General features: G+C 39.3%; 1 protein-coding gene across 18 annotated transcripts in view; it reads right to left on the bottom strand.

The window, feature by feature from the left end:
* Nucleotides 1–13,316, bottom strand: part of ROBO2 (roundabout guidance receptor 2) — a 1,034,237-nt gene that overhangs the window by 866,698 nt on the left and 154,223 nt on the right. For 3 of the 18 annotated variants that reach the window (XM_077174525.1, XM_077174517.1, XM_077174526.1), the window contains exon 1: nt 2,608–3,361. The exons of 3 other annotated variants lie outside the window; for them this stretch is intronic. In XM_077174525.1, the coding sequence (XP_077030640.1) occupies nt 2,608–2,731 (124 nt within the window). In that variant the 5' untranslated portion in view covers nt 2,732–3,361. Of the gene's footprint in view, nt 1–2,607; nt 3,371–13,316 lie in introns of those variants that run through there. 12 more of the 18 variants (XM_077174509.1, XM_077174523.1, XM_077174524.1 and 9 more) reach the window with 7 other exon arrangements.

Below are 13,316 nucleotides of genomic sequence, written 5' to 3'. Positions count from 1 at the left end.
CAACTAAATCAGGAGCAGTTTTCTAGCCATAATTCCATTCTTTTAGTTGTATGTGGGTGACCATTTTCCTTGGTTTCAGTGAATTCCAAGGAGAAAAATACCAGTTGAAAATAGCTGGTTTTGTCAAAAATACAGAATTATACAGAAGGACCATAGAAAATGTCTTCTCAGAGCTTGTAACTTCAGCAATGAAGTTTTTATTGATTCTACCAGAAAATTTTCCAGATTCATAAACTTGTACTGATCATGAGCAGGACCTACACAGACACAAAGCCCACACAGATACCAACACTTTCCAAAGATGTCCATACTTTGCAGCACTTTTGAAACCAAATGTGGTACAGAAGAACTAGAGGATGGTCTAAATCAGCTGTGTCAACCCATCATGCAGCTCACTTCAGCATAGGGAATACAGTGAGAGCATATACAATGTGAGTCATCCAAAATCATTCCAGCTGCACACATCCAGCTTCACCCTTCCCCTCTGAACAACAGAGCTGGAAGTTGGTATCCAGATCTCTGGCTGTCTGGAATCTCAGAAAAATAAGAATATAAGAAACCTCTGTTGTCATTTTGGGATGGGCTTCCCAGTGGGCTGCAGTGGAGAAGTCTGCATGCTGACCTCTCACCAAGCAACACCCTGAATTCCATGTGCACTCCAACAAAAACAACTCACACCACTGAGATATGAGCAAAAGCTGATTCTTAATGGTTAATGGGAAGGGGAGGTGCACACATTCTGTTTTGGAGGTCAGAAACACTCAGACTACATGACAACAACTGTGTTCTGACAGATCCTGAACTTGCAGCTCTCCTGAGAAAGCAGGCATCCTCTCCAAGTCACACAGCACTCACAGGAATATCACACATGAAGCAAACCACTGGACAGCAGGGATGCTGAGGTTTTTGCTGATTCAGAGCTCCAAGCAAACAAGACAAATTGCTTCCTAGCCTCCTTGAAACAGGTATCTCCCTCATGTTTTGTTTCAGCTGCAAAAAAACACTTCTCAGAACAGCAAAAGCCCATATTAAGATATTTTCTGCAGTCAGGCTCATAGGTTATTTTCTACCCATGATAAAAATTCAGCTCTTTGCCTCTGCCTGAGAGTAGGTAAGACACCAAAGCAATCCAGCCCACATTTACCAGATTTAATTGAAAATGGGAGAAAGAGGAAAAAAAGTTAACAGCATTTCTTAAATCCCAGGAACTTGACAGTGACATATATTCCTAAGTCACATACCTCTGAGAAGAGGTCATGCTGCCCAGAGTAAATAACAGCTTGTAATTTGCAACGAGGATACCCAGCAGCAGCACTGTGAGATACATGTGATAATGTGATTTACAGGACCAGGAAATCATTTTCAGATATATGTGCTGCATTAACAATCCAGGTTAAGCGTGCGCTGCAACTTTTCCCTTGAAGGTGCAGTAGGTGGAAGATTAAATGCAACAAAAGGAAATGTCGAGGGGGGAGGGAGGAGTCTCCTGCTGAGATGTTGTGATAAATTATTAAAACTTCTTTTTAATGTTGATGCTACTCTTTAACCTCAGATCACAATACTGACAGCAGAGAAAAAACTGGAAGTGCTATTAAAGCTGTGATAAACACACCATGCTGTGGCAACACTTGTAAGGGGAGAAAAAAAAAAAAGTAAAAAAAAATCCTGGGGGTGCCTCCAATCAGCAATACCAAGAAACAACCAGGGAGAAAATATCAAACTATCTACAATCCACAGTCCCTCAGTCCAAATATTTATGAGATACCATTTATGCTCAGTGAGCTATATTAGATTATGAGACCTCAATAACCTGTGCTTTCCATAAACAAATGTCATGCAAGGAAGCAAAACAAAGTGAACTTTATGAAAAGGCACATTTAGTGAACTGCTCACAGCACACACAGGGTAAATCTTCCCAGCAGTTTTCAACAGAAGAGGAAAATGGATTGCTGCCTTCAAAAATCATAAGTGTTTTCTCAACATAGCATTTTTTTTTCGATAAAGTTAATGCAATTTGTCTTTATTAACACATCAACACTGACATAGCCAGTCAGCCAATTAGTGCTGCTGGCACTGCATTTCACAACATCCATGTATTCTAAAAAAAAAAATGTCTGTCTAGTCATTTTTACCACATATACTAACAATTCTGCACTCAAAATAGGCTTCTTGCTTGCTTTCTCTCTTCTTCTCCAACACTGTAGCCCCCTAAGACAGGGGCAACATCACTTCCAATAAAGCCACAAGAGTCCCAGAGGCTCCATAATGAAAAGAACAATCTGAATTCTCACAATCCAAAAAATCACTAAATTTTTAAATGGCATGCATTTACTTGTATCAAGGCCCCAAACATTATTCTGCTAATGGTACAATGCAAAGCAAAATTCCTGCAAGGAATACATACCTTACACAGAGCCAGCCAAGCAAACTAACAAGAAAACAAATTAAACTCCATGCTCTCTTTTTAGCATCCTACTGCAAGCCCACACAGCAACCTGAAATCTGAGTCACTTAAAATAGCACAGGTATTCTCCTTAGATTACTTTTAATACAGCTTTTCAGTACCTTACCCAAACATCCATCACAAAACTTTTCCTTTCCACTTACCCCCCTTCCAGTGTTTGCCTTTGGTCCTGCTAAGCTTGCTCAGGGTTGGTCCAGAGAAGAGCAACATCAAAATGAAAAGAAGTTCAAGCATAGTGATTTTCCCCTTTTTCAATGACAAGAACATTTCCACAAGTTATTTTAAAAAAATATAAAAAAAAAAAAAAAATTGAAAAAATCTCACATCTTCTCCCCCACTATGTATTTACTTAGGGAAGAGCGATTAATCATTGAAAAATTAGAGCAAGGAGCAGCTTTGCTCCTCTCAGACGTTGAAGTAATTTTTCAATGATGTAGCCCTGAGGAAAGCCACATTTCTCACTGATCCGATTTCTCCCACACAACATGCAGCCAGCACCGCTGCTACTACAGCAGCTATAAAATAATTTCTGCTCCTCACTTGGGTTTCTGTGGGAATATATTCCTCAGCTTGCAGCGTGAGCTTGATTGAAAATGATAAATACAGTAATGCTTGTGTCCAGCAGAAAAGAGAAAAGATGTCAGGATTGTGAAAAAAGATGAGAAGCAGTTGTACTGACAGCTTTAAGCCTGACTGTCTGATCCTAATAGCTGTGCAACCAACCAAATTGCTCTTTTAAGAGTAATAAGGCTTCAGTGAAAGCTGGTGTCACTGCCACTTGGGTAGGTAGTGCAGGGCTTGAAAATCACCAAGGAACCTGCTGGAGATAACGACTGCCACGGTCCCAGCTCGGAGCGCAGAGGGCTGAGCAGAATACACTATGCACAGGGAGCATTTAATCTCTATTGTGTGCTGGAGATTTCCTGCTCTGCACTGTGCCACTGCTCAGGACTTTGCACTGCCTTTTCTTAAGGCTTTACTTCACATTTCCAACTAAAATGCAAGCTCCAACACGCTAACTGCTTGCAGCATTGCTGAATTATTGCATGGGAACAGCCCTGCGTGATTTTTCGTGATTTTCTTTTTTTTTTTTTTAAGTAGCAAACAGGAAGAACAAATCTTTAGGAGTAGCTGCAAGCTTTTCACTGCACAGAGCAGCTATGCATTTTATATTTTCACACTGCCTACCCTTAGGATCTCCAAAATCCAGGGGGCGGGAGCACAGGGTAGAGAGGGAAGGAAAGAGAAAGGGGACATTCAGCAGTGCACATATTCTCAAAAGAATAGATTGCAGTCAATTTTCCCTTTAATAGGTGTTGCTGCCACAGAAATAACAGAGCTACTACCTACATCTCCAAATGTTTGTATTTAAGATACAAACTGACTCTGCTGATACTGGATCAGCAAACACAAGACTTTCTGTGCAAAATTTTGGATTTTCATGAAAGGTACTCTGAGCAAGATCCCTGACATTCAGACTGCTCAAACAGTCTTGAGATGCCCCGTGCTTGCTTAAGTGTGCCCAAAAGCTTGAATTCATCTACAGCCTGGCATTTTGTTGTTTCTATATAAGCATGCAGTACTCAAACCAATGAGCCACAAAGCTTGTGCTGTATATTAATATAAATAAAAAAATCAATGTCTTTAGAATGACAAAGCAACGATGGTCACAAATTCCCTGAAGTTATCACATTTTCAACCACAGACATGATGCCCTTTTCAGTGCAACATTAAAAAGATGATATTAATGAATCTAAAGCCTTGCTTATTCATCTGAATAAAGAATGATATTTTGGCTGGTGGAGACAGTCATGAACATCTGATATATGTTCAGAGATTTTTTTTTTTTAATAAACAGCATGTAATATCACAAACAAGGAAACACTGGGATTTCACCATGACCATATCAATGTTGAAAGATCTTTTATTTTTAAGTTCTACAATATATTTATGGGCTTGTGAGAGGATGTAACATTTGCATTTAGACAGAAAACAAACACATGCTGATGTACAGTTCTTTATCCTTCTGTGCATTAATTTTTAAAAGTTATAAGACAGCCTACCAGATGCTGAGTCTGATACATCAAGGATGATGTTTATGGCTCTTAGTTGCCAAAAAATTAGGTCAGTATCTGTCACGTAGACTCACTAAGCTGTGGCTTCTGTTAAATATCTCCATCAAGCCATTCTTAATCACCAGTCTCATTGCTAATAATTAAAACACCATTTCTTGTATTTCTGTCCCAACTGTTACTGAAATGAGGCAGGCAGACATGTTTGTTTGGATTGCTAGCACCATGTGATGTGTTGCAGAACCAAAAAAAAAAATTAGGAGTTCACAGAGGTTTCACAATTTTTGCATCTGGACAAGAAAACCTTAAACTAAACAACCCACAGCCCCACCCTCCTCAGGTACCATAAAGTAAATTCACTAACTTAAAAGTTTTGGATCAGAAAGCAAACACTTCCAGTGTCCAAAACGTGTGACAATATCAGTCACACCTCAGAACTTTTTACAGATCATTGTCTTGGCCCTCTCTGCAGCCTTTTGTCACTTTTACCTCCCACGTATTTTCTTCAGTCTCTGTCTTGCTTTCAAATCTTAGAATCTCCTGAAAGTCTGTCACACTATTCTGTTTCTACCCCTACCCATTGCTAAGTCAGGTACTATGGGGAAAACTGCTCCCAATGGTGGCAGGCATCCTTAAAAATACCCTCTTGATCCCTATACTGCAAAAGAATTCAACCCAGCCTGGTTGCCTTCTGTTCTCAGCATTATTGAAACCAGTGGCTTTTGGAAGGTATGATGAGTTGCTGTCAGCTTTCTGCCAGCTCTGACAGGAGCCTCCAGCAGCTCAGCAGGATCAGGTACTGCCTGAGGAGCAGCTCAGGTGATGCAGCAGAAGAAGGGCAGGACCACCAAGGAGCTTGAGGAAAACCACCACTGCTGCTGGTCATGGCCATGCATGGCTCAGTCTAACGCCTGACGTGCCCAGACTTCCACTCTGATGATGGTTTTCTGAGTTATTTTACAAAAGGTAAGTTTATTAATCCACTTAGCATTATATTAGGAGTGAGCAGGCAAACCTTCAAGGAAACATAGAAAAAGTCTTGTCCCTTCTTGTGAAACTTAGTGGGGTTTTGTAATGCTCTCATTTCCAGGTTCATAAGAATTTCAGTTTTCCAGAGTCTAAATGCCTCCAGAGGAAAGGTATGGCTTTAAGAAAGATCATACAAACTTCGAGGGATGTAACATCAGAAAGACAAAGAAGATAAACCCAACATCTATTTTTCTTTCAAGTATCATAACTTTTAAGTCAATATCGTGTTTTAGAGATGTAAAATGACTGATTTGGAATTCTATTTCATGCTTTGAGTGTGCAGTAGTGGAAACAGAAAGACAAGTAACCAGTCTATGTCTATTAAAAAGCAACCATCTATTATTATTACAGCAAAAAATCTTCCAAGAGCTACAAGAGGCAAAACAATCCCATAAATGTCCCTGATGACTGTCTAGTTGCTTTTTTGGTTCATTTATGCCTTTCTCCACACCCCTAGGTCCTAGCAATGAGTCCAACATGTTTAATTACTTCCTCTTATTTCTTTGAAAAGTATATTTGACAAATTTATTGAGATCATGTAGTGTTTTCATCATTAAAAAAAATCCTCTTCACCTTTCCTCATACTATGGTTTTCAAAATACCCTTCATACGACTTACTCCAGGAAAAAAAAGTAATTTCTCAGACCAAAGATTCCTACACTCACAACTGTCCTTGCTGCCTTCACCTTAAGTATACCCAGTTCTAATTTAGTGTTTATGAGATGAAGTCAAGAGAAAAGCCTGCAGCATTCAGGATGAATTAGCAGTTGTACATTCTCTCCCTCATTCTGCTCATGAAGCCAAAGGGCAACATCTACAATTAAGCTGAAGTTATGCTTATAAATGTCTACAACATTAATGAATACAGAGGTTCTTTTTAATTAACAGAATTGTAGGATGTTTACTCAGAGGCAGTGTACACCAACAACCTAAATAACAAACCACTAGTGAGACACTCAGGAAAAAATATGTCCAAGTTAGTTTAATCTGTAGTTGGCATAACCAGCTATCTGGTCACCCTTCCTTTCCATATTTTCCCTCCTTTTACTAATCTGTATCAGGCACAAAAGGCTGCTGGTATGAGCACTTGGTCAAAACCCTCAGGCTTGAATAAATAGCAACAACAATTTCACAGAAGCTTGAATATCAGAGCCCTGAGCAACATGGTCTTGTAAAGGTTATATTTTGGAGAGCTCTGCTGCTTTCAGGCTGTAGGAGGCACAGGCAGAAGCCTTGGCTGCCTGCTTCCTGACAGGTTCTTGGGCCCTTGTATTTGGCATCCAGATTCCATTTCACTACAGGGAAGGTCATGGACTTCCTCAAGATCCTTCAGTAACTGCACGAAATAACATTTCCATCCAACCCAGCATTCAGACATTTCTCATTGTATATCCTGGCACTTCTTAATTATAGATTTGTCTTAACGCTCCAAGAAGTTCAGAAAGATTTACAGCCTTAATTCTTCCAAATTCAGAACACTGGACTATCAAAATAAAAAAAATTCAGAGATTTCAGAAATAGAAATGACTGTTTAGATAGTCACGACTAAGATGAGAAGGAATGGAGACAAAAGTTGAAATGTCCATCCCTCCCCCTTAGAAGTTAGCAATATTTTATTTTTTTCCTACCTCTCTTCTTCTCCATCATCCCAAAGATCCCAAACAGCCAGCATCTGGCAGCATGAAAATGTCCATGACTAAATGAACTTTGCAAAAGGAATATAATCAACACCAAACACAACAAGATGGAAATATCACATCCTTCATTGAAGGCATTAAGAATATTTTTCTGCTGTCTCCCTCACCGTAAACAGAGGTCTAAGTTGCTGTGGGCCATAATTAATTCAGTTCTTTGTAAGCATGAAAATTGTTTTGATTTTAAATACTTTCAGCTCAGGGCATTCTAAATATCTGTGGAAAGCTCCTTCGGATTTCTGTTAGCCACGGACACCGATGGAAGAAACATTTTAGGGTACTTGTAACATAATACCATGCCAAATAAATGCAGAGCCTTCTTAAATCAAAAACATATTTGAAATTCCTTCCAATTCACGTGATTTCCAGGAATTAAGACACCAGTGCCTGCCTAAAGCACAGTCTGCACTACCACTGCAGGTATTGTGAAAAGAACCATTTCTACTCCCCCTTCCAAATGGAAGGAATAGAATTTGGTTATCAACATCACCAAATAAGATGCTCTATCACTGCATGCCAGTCCCCAAATACTATGTTCATTTTGGTTTTTGCTGGTAATAAAGACCCACAAAATGGTGTCTCTCTGCCTCCTAACCAACCAGTGGCTTTGTTTCTTGAATAAGACAACAGGCAGGTTTGATGCATAGCAATACACTTCAATAACTGCTTCAGTGCAGTAAAAGAAACACATCAATAAAAAAAGGAAAATAAGCCCAAGATCCACATTTCAATACTGAGGGTTATTTCTTGTTTATGCTTAGAGGTCTAAGGCCTTTCTGATACTCCACAAATTATATTATGTAGAATGAAGAAGTACATGAAATTTATTTCATAATATTCTGAACTCATCAATCAGGATTTATAGGAGGTTTATATTTAAGTGTACTCAGAGTTATAATAATTCACTTTGAATTTAGCACTTATTTCAGTCTTAATCACACAGAGTTTCAGTTCAAAAAGTATAAATTTGCTTGATGGAGCTTGTAGGCAACCAAAAACTGCTTAGACACTTGGTAAACAATGGGGAAAAGCCAACTTCTAGCTTTATAAATATTTTTAATAAAAACATTAACTCAGAAAAATCTTATTCACTATGCCCAACACAAAGATTCTAAATGCTTTCAAGTGCATTAGTGTTACTTTGAAATGTAATTGCTAAACATGACCTATCAAAAAATGTTGTGTTTGTTTAAAAAACTTTACAAACAATTTAATTGTAATATACTAATATATATATAATTATATTTAACAATATGTAATAAATATTATTTATTTAAAAAGAACACAAATTGCTAAGCAATATACACATGCTGTTTCCCAAGGAGCTGCTTTGGTAAGAAAAATACCATATGAAGTCATAAATCACAACAGGAGGTAAAACCACTAATGAGACACTTTACTGTGTTTTGTGCTGCAGAGTGAAAATACATTTCTGGTTTTGACAATGGGGAAATGGAAAAAGCAAACAATTCTGGTCTGGTTTACTTCTTTTCTAGTATTGGAAAACCCTACTATATGTTATCTTATAGTATTCTAATTTGCTGTATTTCCTACTGAGAAATAGAACATTTATCCAAAACACAACTATGAAATTACTGGCACATGATACCTGTCCAACAGGAGGGGGGAAAAGAAATTAATTGAGGGCAAAGCAACTTGCAGCTTGAAAGGATGCCAAGATTTATTTTCACAAAGTGTAAGTAAAGCAATAGTTATACTTTGAGAATAGTTCATCAAATACTTTCAACTGGCATACCAATTTGTTATAAATTTTTTTGTCAAGCCTATTTCTGACAGCCACGATGAAGGGAGAGAAAAGCAGAAAGGCTGGTGGTACCAGTTCATATATACAGGGATCATAACCCACCTTCCATGACACTTAAAGGCTCTGATTTGTCAATGAACAATTTCAGGTTATCATTCATGGGAAAATATATGCCCAGCTCACATCTCATTTATAAAACAGGTCTTAATATCTGAGAGCTTTAAATATTTTTGTGTGTTTTCCAGCTTATTGACGTCTTTGGGAGTATTTTAGACATAATCACTTTAAATTTCACTATGGACAGATTTGAAGCCATAAAGTACTAATATCTGGTCCTCTGCTCCTGCTTCCAATGAATTTTTGAAGTACTTTGGCACTGGAATACCCAGTAGCCCCATTAGGAAGAATCAACTAACACCAGTCAATCAAACGTCTCTGGATGTAATTGACAGAAATTAAACATGGAGAAGACAAGCTAAGTAATAGAATGTTGGTATCTCCAAATAATAAAGATGTAGGAAGAAGACAAGTTCTGCTGGAAAATGGAATTACATAGGAAATGAAATTTCAGATCTGAAAGAAAGGAGGACCAAGATGCAACAGGGATCATTCAGGAAATACTGCCAGTGACAAGAGATTCATCTGCTTTCTCTGAACATCTATTGATCCAGCTGAGGATGCCTCCAGTGCTGCTCAAAGTGTCACATTTCAGGTGATTTGAAACAATGAAACTCTGACTAATTGCAGTTATTAAAGACATTAGCTTGCTTTTCCTTTTATGGTGCATTGAAGTTTCCCTGCGGACACATTCAAGACAAAAGGTGTAGCAGTGACTCCACAGCTCTACCTATGACTTCTGCAGTGCTCAAGTGAAGAAACTCATTAGTCAGCTGGGATTCCATGTAAAAAAAAATCAAAAATACCAACCATTACCAGACAAGGGTGCAATGTGTCAGTGTGAAAGCCATGCCAAAATGCCACAGTGCTCATAAACCTGCAGCTTTAAACACTGGGGTTATTTTTCTGTGGAGCCCCAGACTTGCAATCTATTTGCAAAAGAAGGCAGAAGGTTTGGCAATTTTGGCTGGGTTGTTTGTACACCACATTCAAGTTAAGAATAAATGTGTACATGGCAAAAGATAGCAACTGTGACACACCTGCTTCCATAGTAGAATCCTAGAATATCCTGATTTGGAAGGAGCCCACAAGGATCATCCAAGTCCAGATCCTAATCCTGCACAGGACAATCCCAAGAATCACAGTGCAAATGTCTGGCACTTTTGAGAGTTTAAAAAAAAAAAGAGATTTTTTTTTTATTGCTTATTAAAATATAGCTATTATTTGCTAAATTTTCTGGACATAAAGGAAAAACTAGAGAATTTCTCTAAGGATCTCTGTTTCTGAGAGACAGCAAATATTGCATAATCAGCATTTGTCTGAAATACCAAGATAAACACTATACAGATGCCTGCTAAGCAGGTATCTGCTGTTGCTTTTAAAATATTTGCACAATTGCAATTTATGTATTCAAACTATTTCTGTTTACAGCAATGCAAAACCAATTGCTGACTGAGGCTACATTCAAGTGCTGCATTCTTCTTTCTTTTCCCATTTTTATTGCAGGTGCAGATATTGAGAAATCTATCTTTATCTATTCTGTAAAATAAGACCAACCCCCCTATTTTACATTGTTCTGGTGGTAAAAGATATTTGCACTTCAGTAATTATAGGCTAAATCTGCCCAGCTGTGTTACAGTAGGAGGACAACCCAAACCATGTGAGAGTCCAGGTACCTGCATATATTGGGTCCAGTCTTGGATTTTTTTGGGAGACAGCCTATCAGGCAAGGAGCTCGTGCACCAGGCAGCAGGCAAAGGTCAAATGCTCACAGCTGAAACATAGGCACAGCTAATGCAACAAACCTCATCTGCCATAACCACTACAGACAATCCTGAATTCAGTCATTCATTCACTGATTGTATTTTTTTTTTTAACCTCTATTAGCACTACAGGGCTCACACTAGAGAAACAAACTGGACTGTACATCAGGTACTGCTTGATATAAACATTTCACTGCCAGGGCCAACCCCACTGGCCTATAACCAAGGGCAGAGGGTGCACACACTGGGGTTGGGTATAAATGAGGGCATCATCTGGCATACAGAAGTCTTTATTAACAGCGCTGACTCACATGGCAAAAAATCTTAGCAAGGCTATAATCCTAGCCTCAGTCTGTTCAGCCTGATGTTAGCAAATACAACTTATTATTCATGAATTGAGAAAAATTTATATGTAAGTCCTCTTCTGAGATAAGCTTATGCCCAACCCCACCCTGCCAAACCATTGTCAGAGTATCCCATATTGGTCTCAGGCCACACTCCAAGCATGGTTTTGTAATAAAAGCATAATCTCTTCCAATGATGGCTTTTGTCATTAGAGTTAACTGCCTTCCACTCTCATTCAGCACATAAGAATGAATTTCCCTTCAAACAATTAGCATTACTAAGCAACTACATAAACCTTTGCCTGAAAGTGGCTTTCAGAGCAGTTGTACAAAGCCGGTGCCTGGTTAAACAAAAACAAACAAACAAACAAACAAAATCAAACAAAGAGGCAAAGAACTTTTGTTGCTACCAGAGGGTCAAATATGTGGAGCAAAATTAGTGTTGGGCTATTCCTCTCTACCTGGATGTCCTGTGCTGCAGGCTCAGCAGAGGTAGCATTATAAGCATGACTGAATAAAACAATTTATAACGAGGGTTTTGCCTACAGCATCGTAGGGATGTGGTATAGCAGCACAGTAGGAAGAAATGTGATCTTTCATTGGTTTCACTTCGGTGACCAGGGGCCAGATGACAGCAGACAATCAGCAAGGGCTGTAATTTATCATGGCACTGTAAGACAGAGCAGCTTCCAAAGACAAGGCAGCACAGCAGCAGACCACCACCCAGCAAGGCAGAACAAGTTCTCCTCCAAGGCCCAGGTGTTCAAACAAGTGTGCATGTATTTGCACATGCAGACAACAGTGTGGATCCAATCTCTGCTCTCCACACCTTGCTCAGAGTCGAGTGAAGCAACTGGGAATTTGCATACATATACATATTTCATTAAGGCACCTAAATTATATGAATAAGGCAGTGCACTTCAGTAGCTGTTCCTGCTACACCGATTTTAATAAGGTCATTGCCTATATGTTTAACTGCTAATAATTCTGCTCTCTCCCTCAGCATGGAAAATTCTGACCAGTGCAGAGCCAGTTCCTCTGGCTTCAAACAGCTCACTACAGATACACCTAACAGGAGAAAACTATCATTAGGTAAAGGATGCAGAGTCCCAACAGGAACAGCATAAATGGCTAAAAGCATCATTCTTGTACCCGAGAAGTGTGTTTTCACTACAAGCCTACTCCTGAGCACCAGAGGCCTCTCCAATGCACAGTGCCAAGGCTAAACTCAAAGCCTGTGCCCTGACAGGCACCAGAGGGAGCCAGGGCAAACACAGAGGGCTGACACGAGCAGACCTTTCATTGCACACGCCTCGAGGTGAACTGGAGTCATTTTGTGCAGTGAGCTGAATCCTGACATCTGTACGAGCTCTCCTTTGGGCAGTGGGATGCAAAGGATTCTCTAAATCAGCACTGGACACTGCAACACTGTGCCAATTCACTTCTCCCTTTCCAGCTGGATTGTGAAGAGTGGCAAGAAGTCACAATTGCTGAGTTGCAATTCTTCCAGAGTTTCTGATCAGTCAAAATCATCAGGTCCTACCTGCATGAGCATTTAATGGGAACAGTCACACATGCAATTGATCTGGTCTCAGATTTAGGCTGAGGAAAGCCCTGCTCTTCCTCTGAGAGGCTGGGCAATTTTTCACCTCTTTATTCTGTTTCATTAACCTCTCCTTCCCCCTTTTACTAAGAGCCCCAGTCATTGTTCTGGCTGACAGCCTTGAAAACCACATGAAATCTGTGAAAGCAAGTGTCATACACTCACTAACTTCTCTGGAATTTAGATCAATCTTACAATCTTCTGCTTAAAACTCACAGTGCCATTTTCACTGCTAATTGTACAATTCAAAGCCCATCCCTCTGAGCTCATATTGAAAAGGTTTTTCTTGTCCAGGTAGAGTTAGCCTTATCAGACACAGCCCCATAAAACTTCCCTTTATCCCTGAAATCAATCGTCACACACTTACTCCCAGCTTTGCCCACATCTACCTTTTGCAATTTAAGTCTCATTCCCTCTGTGAAACAGGCAATAAATCACATCCACTGTATTGAGTGAAAAATAAAT

Source organism: Agelaius phoeniceus, chromosome 2, assembly GCF_051311805.1.
Source record: "Agelaius phoeniceus isolate bAgePho1 chromosome 2, bAgePho1.hap1, whole genome shotgun sequence".
Lineage (NCBI taxonomy): Eukaryota > Metazoa > Chordata > Aves > Passeriformes > Icteridae > Agelaius > Agelaius phoeniceus.
Note: the sequence above shows the minus strand (reverse complement) of the source record. Positions and strands in the feature narration are given on the sequence as shown.